Genomic DNA, 11,801 nt, shown 5'->3' on the forward strand with positions numbered 1-11,801 from the left:
GGGGAACATCACACAGCATTAAGGAGTTCCACAAGACAGCAGCTGGCATCACTGCAGAGGGATAACCAACCACAGGGGGCAAACCGGCCCACAAAACTCCTTGTGCTGTTACTCACAGTCATGGGAACGGGTCTCTGTGGAGGTGGGATGTGAGCCCCTCTCAATAAAGACAGAGGCCAAGCTTTTCTGTTCCTTTATTTACAACAATTCCAGGGCAAAGAATTTACAAACAAAAAGCGAGAAGATCACCAACAGGCAAAATGCAGGCTGCAGAGAAGGGAGAATGGGGCAGCACAACGAGTAGGTGGCTCTTGCGGGGCATTTGTCTTCGTTTATTGTCTCCTCGGGGTTCACCTCCACACAGGCAGGAGATGTTCTCTTCAGTCAGAATCAGAGCTGCTTGAGCTGCTTGAGCTGCCTGAGTGCTGGAGGAGGAGGTAAAGCCAGTTCAGGACAGCACAGAAACAACCCTCTTCCACACCGCTTCTAATAGGAGCTCGCGGCTGCAGGCGTGAGGCTGAGGGACTTGCCCAGTCCCAGCTGGGCTCCCACAGCCCCCCACCCCCTCAGTGTGGCACTGCATGGCGCACCCTGAGCTGCAGCAATTTGCTGTTTAGAATTGCTTCAAGGAATTCCAGGTATCGGGTTTCAAAACACTCATCTGAAATGGCTCATGCTTGCCTAGTTATGAACCAAAAGGAATTCTCCAAAGCAACAAAAAAAAAGCCATTAACCACCCATTCAAGCTGGTCAGGAGCAGAGGGGAGCACACATGACCACAACAGCTGGGGATCTGCTGCAAACATACCTTGCCTCAGTGTAGCTTGTGGTAGCTCTTGGAATGCTTCTTCAGAAGTCGGGGAGTGGTGTGTACCTAGGTGTGCAGACAGGTATGTGCCCAGGTGGGCACGCAGGTTGGCACACAGGTTGGCACACACATCAGTACACATGTAGGCACACAGGCAGGGTCCCAGGCAGCGTCCCAGTGTGCACCCAAGCGGAGGGGGCCCTGGGAGACAGGTCCCAGAGGTGCAGGGACGCACTGCTTGGTAGCAAGGGTTGCTGGGCCCAGGGTACTGGCAATTCGGAGGGGCAGACAAGCAGTCTTGCTTCGGTGATGATCGTGATTTGCCTAGGAGAAAGAGGAGGATTACAAGTCATCAGAGCCAGACATTTCTTCAAAGGGCAATGCAGGGAGCTGGTGCACCCATGCACTCAAAGCATCCCACCTGGTTTATGCCCACCTCACAGTTTATACCCCCTTCCCATCTGGCACACACAGGGTGCCTGGTGGCTGCTCTGAGTCTCTTCCCAAGCCCCAGTGAGTGCGTATCACTGACAGACCAGCCCTAGCCCTGTGGCTGCTCACCAAAGCAAGATTTCGGCATCCTCTACTGACTCCAAGCTGCAAAAGAAAGACAGGAAACATCAGTGCTTCACCACAGCCTTTGCACAGCTGGCCGCTGGCCACAAGCCCAGTTGCAGTCCACACGCCCCAGGCACAGAAATGACACTTCTCCCACTGCAGGTTCCCACAACCACCCCATCCTTTCTGAGGATGCTGAGTGCCAGGCACTCACTGCCCAACCCCCGGCACTTGTTTTCCATCATTAATGGAAATTATGCACCAAATCCGATACAACACGACCTAAGCTCACATGTGCAACCTGTGTCCTTGCAGAGCAAGACGGGCACTGAGGAAATCGCATCCTGTCCCCGCACCAGCCCTGGTACCCCCCAGTGCCCCTGTCTCCAGCAGTCTCGGCCATGTCAGGGATCAGCTCTGCTCACCTACCACCCCGCAGATCAGTTCCTTCCGAGAGCACCGCAGTCCTGCTGGCCGTCCTTGGTGTGGCTCTCCCGAAGCAGTGGGCCCAGCCCTCGGGCACCCGTTAAATACAGAGCCCTGCCTGGGCGAGGAAGGTGCGGCGGGCAAGCGGAGCAATGAAACTGGCAGCACCACTCCCAGCTCCCCCCGGTTAAACTTCTGCACTGCTCTCCCACACAGCACAAAGGTCTGCAGGGCCGATCAGTCACGTGCTTTCAGGAGATGGGGTGAAGCACGAACCCTGGAGCTGTGTGCGGGGGAGGCACGGAGGTCATGTCTGCTGGGCCTGCTGCAGGACAGTGGTCCCAGAGCACTGCTGACTGAGGAAATATAAAAGGTTATTATGGCGAATCAAAGAAATGTAATTTTGTTTGCAAACTTCAGGGAGAAACGCAGAACCCGTAGGAATGCGAGGTCCTTGATGACAAGTTGCAGGAATGGAATGTTGTTTCTGCATTAGAACTAACAAGATATTAGAAAAATATTGATCCGGAGGGATTGGCCCTGAATCTGAGCATCGGAGTGTGTTAACCTGTGAGCTGGGGAGTTCACAGCAGGAGGGATGGGGAACAGGAGCTCCTAAGAGCAGGGAAAAGGGTCCCCGAAGTCGTGTCTAGAGATAGTCCCTTGGGAAAGATGCTTCTGCATTGGACAAATAATCCAGAACTAGGGACAAGGGCAGGAAAAAGGTGCTTAAATATTGTGTACAGACATGGCCAAGAGAGCCACTAGAGGGAAAATCATTGTTTTGACCAAAATGTGGGTCTGATGAAGGTTGGGTTTGTCAGGCTTTGGATTTATATGTAAACATTAAGACTTGTTTCTCTGAAACAGAATCAGCTCATGCCGCATAATGGGTGCAAGAAGTCAAAGAGCTCCTCACAAGAGGGAGTCAAAGTTCAAAAGAAAAAGGAGAGGAGCAGGAAGGTCGTAAATGGGATCCTGTAGGGAAGTTGCTCCCCCCTTCAACTTCTAAAGCAATGCAAGTGGCAGCGGTCTTTGCAGAGGTGGGGAATGGCCGTGCTGCTGATCCCGTGCAGGGTCCTGGAGAGAGGGCACATTCTCAATAACTGAGGGAATTGGAGCAATGTAAACAAGATGTTAATGTCCTTCCCCCTTCTTACTAGCAGAAAGGTGAGGAGTTTCAAGAAGGAAACAAATCCCTTTATGGAGGATCCTATCAGAGAAGCAGATCAATTTCTAGGACCCAATTTCTACTCGTGGATGGAAATGCTGTTTATCGTGGGTATGTTGTTTGCTGGAGAAGAAAGAGGCGTGATTAGGCATGATTAGTTATGCAAGAGTGGGAAAGGAACACAGAGGGAAGGTTGGAGCCTGGAGGGAGGTGGGGAGAGGAAGGATCCCAAAGATAAACCGTATTGGTTCTTCTCACTGTCTTTGTGGTTGTTAAATGTTTATGGTGTGAAAGCGTTTCCTAGGAAGCTGTTATTGGACAAGGGGTGTCTGAAGAGATACCGAAAAGACCCCCTGGGTTGCATTTTGACTCATAGGAGAGATGTTGCTGGTGAGCCAGGGGGAATATTGAATAAGAAACTGGAAACATCTGTCATGGAGCTAACTAGATCAATCTATGCCCGTGACAGGGGGCAGTAGGCCCCTGACCCCTCCACCCTCCCCCCCCCCCCCTGGCCCCACAGAGTGTGAAGGAAGGAAGGGAGGAAAAAAAAACAGCAGCAACAATCTATGGAGGTAAACTTATTGTACTAACTATGATATCGGAATGCAAAATAATACAGTATAATACAATCTAATTGAAATTGAGACTAATAAATCCAATAAGATAGGAGAGAGAGAGTTCCTGAGACCGAGTCAAACCTGAAAAGCTTGGAACGGCTGGGAAAGCACCTCCAGCACCCACTGCCAGGCTGTAAGAGCCCGCCCAACCAGAAGGGTCAGATCCCATGACTTCCATCATGTATCGGGATAGGTACCTGGAATTGGAGCATTAACACTTTAATTCCAGTACGTGATGTTTTGATGTGGAATACTGAAAATCAAAAAACATAAAACCATGACAATATCTTTTGGGGTGGTATAAGCTCATGGTGCCATCTGGAAAGAGAAAGGGTTGCTCACACACAAGGAACACAGATTCAGTGTGGTTATGTCATGCTGAATGGCTGTTGTGCAGTGTAAAGGACATCCGAAAGGTAACACTGCACAGGAGACTGGAAATCTGATGGTGGATCAGGTGGCAAAACAGGCAGCTGAAGGAAACGAAATTGGTGAACTGGTTTTAATTCCAGACAGTAAACTGAAAATATCTGAACCTGAGTCAGAAGCTGTCAAGTATTCTAGAGGGGACAGGAATCTAATTAATGGTTTAAGAGGGAAGAGAGCAAGCTGACAGATGGGTGCGTACCCAGATGGACACGTCGTTGTGCCCTTTAGTATTCTGTGGAAATCGGTTCTAAGGGAACATAATGAAACATACTGGGGGGCAGACATCAGAAAGTAATTGTACAATCCGAGTAACCAGGAAGTGGGGCCTATTAGGAAAAGGAACCTTCCAGGCAACAAAGGCAAATTGATTGATAAAGAGGTTTTTTGGTTTTTGTTTAATAAAAAGGAGGCTGTTGCTATATGCTAGTTTGAACCAGTACCCTCCCCAGGTGGCCAGAAGCATTCCTTTGCAGGACCAATAAAGCCAAAGAAGTGACCAAAGTATTGTTGCAGGAGATTGATCCCAAGGCTTGGGGTTGCTGCAACAATATCCTCCAACCAGGAAACTCACTTTACTGCAAAGATTGTCCAACAGGTCAGCAGGCTATTGGGAATGGACCGGCAATCGCACAAACCACACAGACCACAGGCAAGCAGCCAGGTGGAAGGGATGAACCACCTGAAGGATGCCTTTCCTGAGGGCGCAAGAGCTCTCTGTCCCTCTGAAGAAGAAAGCAGGCAGAGGAGGGGGGAAGCCGGCGTGGCTCAGCAAGGCCCTGCTGGGCGTGCTGAGGGCAAAGAAAGGTGCGCTCAAGCTCTGCAAACAAGGCCGTGTCACCTGGGAAGAACACAGGGAGGCCATCCGGACTTGCAGATGTGGGATCAGGAAAGTCACGGCACAGGCAGAACCGAACTTGGCGAGGGATGTGAAAGACAATAGGAAGACTTTCTACAGGTACACTGGCCAAAAGAGACAGGCCAAAACAAGTGTACCTCCTTTGGTAAATGTAAAAGGAGAACTGGCTGCAACGGATGGAGAGAAGGCTGAGGTACTGAGTGAGTTCTTTGCCTCAGTCTTCACTGGCGGCCAGGATTCCAGTACTTCTCCCATCCCCGAGCCCTGCATCCCTACACCTCTGGGTGGGGACCGGGGTGGTAAATCCCCCCCCGCTGTGAGGACAGAGCAGGTCCGAGACCGCCTGATGAGACTGAATGTGTACAAGTCTATGGGGCCGGATGGCGTGCATCCCAGGTTCTGAAGGAGCTGGCTGAGGTGGTTGCCGAGCTGCTCTCCATCATATTTGAGAAGTTGTGGCTGTCAGGTGTGATCCTGTATGAAGGGTCACGTCACTCCCATTTACAAGAAAAGGAGCAAGGAGGACCCCGGCAACTACAGAACGGTGAGTCTCACCTCTGTGCCTGGGAAGATCATGGAACAGATCATCCTGGCTGACATGCTTGAGCACATGAGGAAAGGGCGTGTGATCCGTGACAGCCAGCACGGCTTCACCAGAGGAAGGTCATGCCTGACCAATCTGGTGGCCTTTTATGATGGAGTGAAGGCATCGGTGGACAAGGGAAAGGCGACCGATGTCATTTACCTGGACTTGAGCAAGGCCTTTGACATGGTCCCCCACCACATCCCTATCTCCAAACTGGAGGGATGTGGATTTGATGGGTGGACCACTCGATGGATAAGAAACTGGTTGAAAGGCCGCAGACAGAGGGTGGTCATCAATGGCTCTGTGTCCAGGTAGAGGCCGGTAACGAGCGGCGTCCCCCAGGGGTCTGTCTTGGGAACCCAGGTATCCATACAGACTGGAAGGAGCAGCCTTTGAGAGCAGCCCTGCAGAGAAGGACCTGAGGGTCCTGATGGATGAAAAACTGAACGTGAGCCAGCAGTGTGCTCTTGCAGCTCGGAAGGCAAATGGTATCCTGGGCTCCATCAGAAGAGGGGTGGCCAGCAGGGGCAGGGAGGTGATTGTCTCCCTATACTCTGCTCTTGCGAGGCCCCATCTGCAGTACTGTGTCCAGGTCTGGAGCCCCCAGTACAAGAAGGGCAGGGAGCTATTGGAGAGGGTGCAGAGGAGCCACAAAGATGACCAGAAGGCTGGAGCACCTCCCCTACGAACACAGGCTGAGGGAGCTGGGCTTGTTCAGCATGGAGAAAAGAAGGTTGTGCCTCATTGCAGCCTTTCAGTACATGGAGCCTACAAACAGGAGGGCAATCAACTCTTTGAAAGGGTAGGTAACAGCAGGACAAGGGGAAATGGTTTGAAGTTGAGGGAGGGAAGATTGAGGTTGGATGTCAGGAGGAAGCTCTTTACAGAGAGAGTGGTAAGGTGCTGGAACACCTGTGAGAGGCTGTGGATGCCCGTCCATCCCTGGAGGTGTTCAAGGCCAGATTGGATGGGGCCCTGGGCAGCCTGGGCTGGTGTGAAGCGGGGACGTTGGTGGCCCTGCCTGTGGCAGGGAGGTTGGATATTCATGGTCCTTGCGGTCCCTTCCAATGTGGGCCATTCTGTGATTCTGTGATTAGATCACAGGTTGTACAACTGGGCCATGAGGATGGACTATCCTGGCCACAGGCATTGCCTCTGGCTCTCCTGAGAATCAGAATGAAACCTAGAACCAGAGAGGGGTAAAGTCCTTGCAAAATTCTGTATGGAAGTCCTTACGTTGTGCCTTATGGGGATTTCTACCCAGGTAAGGGGTGAAATACTGAGTATGTGATAAGTCTACACAAATACCTTTGGGAAACAGAGAGACTGGAGCCCAAGGCCTTGACAGCTCAATACGTGATATTTTACCAGGAGATTACGTGTATATATAAGATCTCTTTCAGACTCACCCCTGGAGCCAAGGTGGGAAGTTCCGTTCCCGATACTGCTAACACCCCAGACAACAGTCAGAATTAAAGAACAAGCACTGTAGATACATCATCCCAGATTCAAGAAGGTCCCTCAAACACAGTGGGAATCAAAGTCAGCTGGACCTCTGAAATTGTGAATCCAAGGACAGTAATATGGGCTCTTGTAATCATTAGAAATGTTAATTCGACAAGTGTGGCTTTTGATGCAAATGCTTACATATCTCTTGTGAAAAACACTGCAAAGTATGCTAATATCATGTGGGCCAGCCAACAGTTTTAATTCTCCACTTCTTGACTTCCCTGACAAATTGAAGACGAGAAATTAAATTGCTGCAGGGTTTGAGTCACTGTTCTTGTTGCTGTCGATCAACAAGAGTGTAGATTGAATTAACTACATCTATTAAAATCAACAGCAATTTAGAAATTATACAAAGAGCGTAATAAAGGGAAATGCAGAAGAGTGAGATGCCACAAGTAGGACAGTCTGGGAAAATAGGATCATCCTAGACATGATGCTAGCAGAGGAAGGGGAGGTGTGTGTAATGCTTTGTACCCGTTGTTGCACCTTCATCCCCAGAAACACAGCTCCGGATGGCACAAGAACTGAGGCACTGCAAGGGCTTACCACCCTTGCCGATGAATTGGCAGAAAATGCAGGGGTAGATACTTCTATCACTGGGTGTTGGAGTCCCGCTTTGGTAAATGGAAAGGGCTGATTGTACTCATATTCACTTCTCTGATTACAGTAGCAGGAGCCTGACAGCCATCAGTTGCTGTGTTATCCCCAGTGTGAGGGGACCGGGACAGGGATTGATTGAGACAGCACTACTGAAGCAAACAGCAGTGGGGAAAACACCACATTCAGATAAAATGATGGTATTAGAGGAGATGGGGAATGAAGACAGTGAAGAAAATGAGATGTCTATAAAATTGTGCCCTATTGCCAACACATTGGACCCTGGCATCTCTGCCCAGGCTGAGGAAGCCACTGCTGCCTTCCCCTTTGCAGATTCAACCAGTAGCAAAGCATGTAGCCCAGAGAGACACAGCCATGCCAACAGGACACTGGCACAACCAGTCACGCAGGCTGTGCCTGCCAAGGGCTGCCCTGGGGAGGACAGCTGAAGCAGACAAGGTAGGTGAGAGTCCTCTCCTGCTGGTAGAGCTGGTTTGGAACACACACCACTCCTGCTGCAGGCCTACAGCCCAGCGTGGCTCCAGGAACTGGCACCACAGGCTGGGTGCTCACTGATGGAGGTGGCACGGGGATGAGGAGATGTCCAGGTATGAATTGTGCGAGGAGCAGAGGAGCTGGCAGGGCAGCTGCAGGGAAGGCCATGAGTCAGGGCCAGAGGGGGGGGGTAAAGCAGTGGGGTGCCGTGGCCTTGTCTGCTGCAGCATCGCTGCTGTGCTTTCCCTGCACTGGAAAGGAGAGCTGCAGTGAGCTGCTTTACAGACAAGAGACGGCTGCAGCACTGCAGAGGGATAACCAACCACAGGGGGCAAACCAGCCCACAAAACTCCTTGTGCTGTTACTCACAGTCACGGGAACGGGTCTCAGTGTGGAGGTGGGATGTGAGCCCCTCTCAATAAAGACAGAGGCCAAGCTTTTCTGTTCCTTTATTTACAACAATTCCAGGGCAAAGAATTTACAAACAAAAAGCGAGAAGATCACCAACAGGCAAAATGCAGGCTGCAGAGAAGGGAGAATGGGGCAGCACAACGAGTAGGTGGCTCTTGCGGGGCATTTGTCTTCGTTTATTGTCTCCTCGGGGTTCACCTCCACACAGGCAGGAGATGTTCTCTTCAGTCAGAATCAGAGCTGCTTGAGCTGCTTGAGCTGCCTGAGTGCTGGAGGAGGAGGTAAAGCCAGTTCAGGACAGCACAGAAACAACCCTCTTCCACACCGCTTCTAATAGGAGCTCGCGGCTGCAGGCGTGAGGCTGAGGGACTTGCCCAGTCCCAGCTGGGCTCCCACAGCCCCCCACCCCCTCAGTGCGACATGCCCACCACCTCCAGCTGCTGCCTGGAACGAGCTGGATGCCCATTCCCAGTGCCCAGCTTAGTTCAGGTTGAGCTGGCAGCAGCTGCAATGCACACCCATGGTGGCTGTAGTCTCACCTCAGCCCAGCTGAGAGTCTTTGCACACCACCAAAAGGTGTTCCCTCAGGTGTGTACACTGGATGAACTGCAAGCCTGGTAATTACCAGTGTTGTTACTGGGCCCAGGGCAACAAACATGTGCTGGGCTGTCTTGCCATTACGATAAAATGGATTACTAATAGCATGATCATAATGTTTATTGCAGTGCTGTTACATACTATATTGTAGAGCTGGAAATCATTATTTTTCTGTCATAACACTTGGCAAATATAATTATGCAAATGCTGCTGGAGGACTGGTTTGTAATCATTATTTTTCAAGATTGTTCAGCTTTCCAACTTCTGGAAAGTTTCTAGTCTCTGCCAGCAAAGGCAAATGTCAAGGTAGATCACCTTCTAAGCAATCAAACACCAAAAGGAACTGAGGATTTGCTTCATTTGGGAAATGCTCCTGCCTCAGATGGTGGATTTGGGGTTTTGTTCTACAGTCCTTCACTCAGTCCTATCCAGATTTGTCATTAGGAGAGCACTGCAGCATATCCGCCCAGCAGAGACAAGGAGCTACTTGCTGTCCAAAGAATTTGATTTAACACATTGTATGGTGCACCCTGAGCTGCATCAATCTGCTGTTTAGAATTGCTTCAGGGAATTCCAGGTATCAGGTTTCAAAAGTCTGATTTGAAATGGCACATGCTTGCCTATTTATAAACCAAAAGGGAGTCTCCAAAGCAACAAAAAAAAGCCATTAACCACCCACTCTAGCTGGTCTGGGGCAGAGGGGGAGCACACAAGACCACAACAGAGAGCTGGGGATCTGCTGCAACCATACCTTGCCTCCATGGTGCTTGTGGGAACACTTGGAGTGCTTCTTCTTGTGCTTCTTCTTGTGCTTCTGATGGCAGTCATGGTGGCCTGGTGGGCACCCTGGTGGGCATCCTGGTGGCCCATGTGGGGGATGCCCATGGTGGTGGTGGCCGTGGTGGTGGTGGCCTGGTGAGTGGTGACCATGGTGGTGGTGGCCTGGTGGGTGAGGGCCAGGTGGATGGGGCCCTGGGGGGCAGGTGCCAGGGGGGCCAGGTGGCACTGCTGGGTAGCAAGGGTTGCTGGGCCCAGGGTACTGGCAATTCGGAGGGGCAGGTGGGCAGACTTGCATCTGCGGTGGTGGTGGTGTGCCTAGGAGAAAGAGGGGGATTACAAGTCAGATAAGCCAGGTATTCCTTGGAAAGGCAATGCATGGAGCTGGTGTACCCATGCACTCAAAGCATCCCGCCTGGTTTATGCCCACCTCACAGGTGATGTTCCCCTCCCCTCTGGAACACAAGTAATCCCTCAGGCCTTTTCCCAAGCCCCAGTGACTGCGTGGCACCAACAGACCAGCCCTAGCCCTGTGGCTGCTCACCTTGGCTAGCGTTCCACATCCTCTATTGACTCCAAGCTGCAAAGGAAGGACAGGAAATGTCAGTGCTTCACCACAGCACACAGGTTACCATTTGGCCCCTACCTTTGCACACCTGGCCACTGGCCACAAGCCCAGTTGCAGTCCACACGCCCCAGGCACAGAAATGACACTTCTCCCACTGCAGGTTCCCACAACCACCCCATCCTTTCTGAGGATGCTGAGTGCCAGGCACTCACTGCCCAACCCCCGGCACTTGTTTTCCATCATTAATGGAAATTATGCACCAAATCCGATACAACACGACCTAAGCTCACATGTGCAACCTGTGTCCTTGCAGAGCAAGACGGGCACTGAGGAAATCGCATCCTGTCCCCGCACCAGCCCTGGTACCCCCCAGTGCCCCTGTCTCCAGCAGTCTCGGCCATGTCAGGGATCAGCTCTGCTCACCTACCACCCCGCAGATCAGTTCCTTCCGAGAGCACCGCAGTCCTGCTGGCCGTCCTTGGTGTGGCTCTCCCGAAGCAGTGGGCCCAGCCCTCAGGCACCCGTTAAATACGGAGCCCTGCCTGGGCGAGGAAGGTGCGGCGGGCAAGCGGAGCAATGAAACTGGCAGCACCACTCCCGGTGCTGCGGCGGTCACCATGGGCACGGGGTAAACGTCAGCACTTCTCTCCCACCCAGCACAAAGGTCTGCAGGGCTGATCAATCACATGGTGTCAGGTGATGGGGTGAGTCAGGCGTCCCTGCCATGAACCCTGGTGCGCTGCACCCAACGTGGGTGCTGTGTGCGGGGGAGGCACGGGGGTCATGTCCTGCTGGGCCTGCTGCAGGACAGTGGGCGCAGGGCACTGCTGTCAGCCCCCTGTATCACTGCCAAGGACCAGAGCCGGGGATGGTGGGCTCTCCCCAGCATCCACCTCCTGAGCAGGTCGAGCTCAGTCTGCTCTGCAGAGGAGGTGATGTCTGCCTTCAGACCCAGCAACAGCCTCGATCATGGGGCTGACAGAGGCTAAGCCACCCATGCTTGGATCTTCCTTTCCAGGGGGCTATGAAGAGCTCCACAGTCGCCTCCCAGTAACACCCTCCTTCCTCCTGCTGACTGCTTGGTGCTGCCCTGTGCTTGGCAGCATGCCCTCCCTTAGCACTGAGTGATTCAGTGGGCCCATTCGCTCACTGCCAAGAAGACTGCACAGAAAGGTGTGTGGCCCCAGTGCCCGGCCTTGCCGCAGTCTCACAGAGTGTCTCAGGGAGTTTTCTGGTCAGAGAGACAAGTTGGATGGTAAGGGCTATTAGGTGCCCAGCCATCTCCATCCAGGCAGCATGATGGGGTCCCAGCCATTGCCACCCACAGGATTCCCATGGCACCGCCAGCCCAGCCTACTCCCTCTGCCCCATGGATGGGAGGACAGATGCAAGG

The 11,801-nt window shown here is 52.3% G+C and overlaps 1 protein-coding gene across 1 annotated transcript; it reads right to left on the reverse strand.

Moving 5' to 3' along the window:
- Window positions 1-8,493: 8,493 nt before the first annotated feature.
- On the reverse strand, window positions 8,494-11,791 carry LOC116235987 (uncharacterized). The gene is made up of 4 exons (XM_090144575.1): window positions 10,836-11,791; window positions 10,385-10,420; window positions 9,815-10,158; window positions 8,494-8,735 (listed from the first exon to the last, which is right to left on the reverse strand). The coding sequence occupies exons 1-4, from the start codon at window positions 11,025-11,027 to the stop codon at window positions 8,534-8,536; spliced, it is 774 nt and encodes a 257-aa protein (XP_090000701.1). The 5' UTR covers window positions 11,028-11,791; the 3' UTR covers window positions 8,494-8,533.
- Between the last annotated feature and the right edge of the window lie 10 nt (window positions 11,792-11,801).

The sequence above is a fragment of the Phasianus colchicus genome, chromosome 7, assembly GCF_987193195.1.
Source record: "Phasianus colchicus chromosome 7, bPhaCol1.hap1.1, whole genome shotgun sequence".
NCBI classification, from domain to species: domain Eukaryota; kingdom Metazoa; phylum Chordata; class Aves; order Galliformes; family Phasianidae; genus Phasianus; species Phasianus colchicus.

What these genes read in the sequence shown, in the direction of transcription:
- LOC116235987 (XM_090144575.1), bottom strand. Translation starts at nt 11,027, where the DNA reads ATGGTGACCGCCGCAGCACCGGGAGTGGTGCTGCCAGTTTCATTGCTC. An exon ending in GATGTGGAACGCTAGCCAAG is followed by an intron (nt 10,159 to 10,384) that starts GTGAGCAGCCAC and finishes TCTTTCTCCTAG; the next exon opens with GCACACCACCACCACCGCAG. An exon ending in ACAAGCACCATGGAGGCAAG is followed by an intron (nt 8,736 to 9,814) that starts GTATGGTTGCAG and finishes CTCCTCCTCCAG; the next exon opens with CACTCAGGCAGCTCAAGCAG.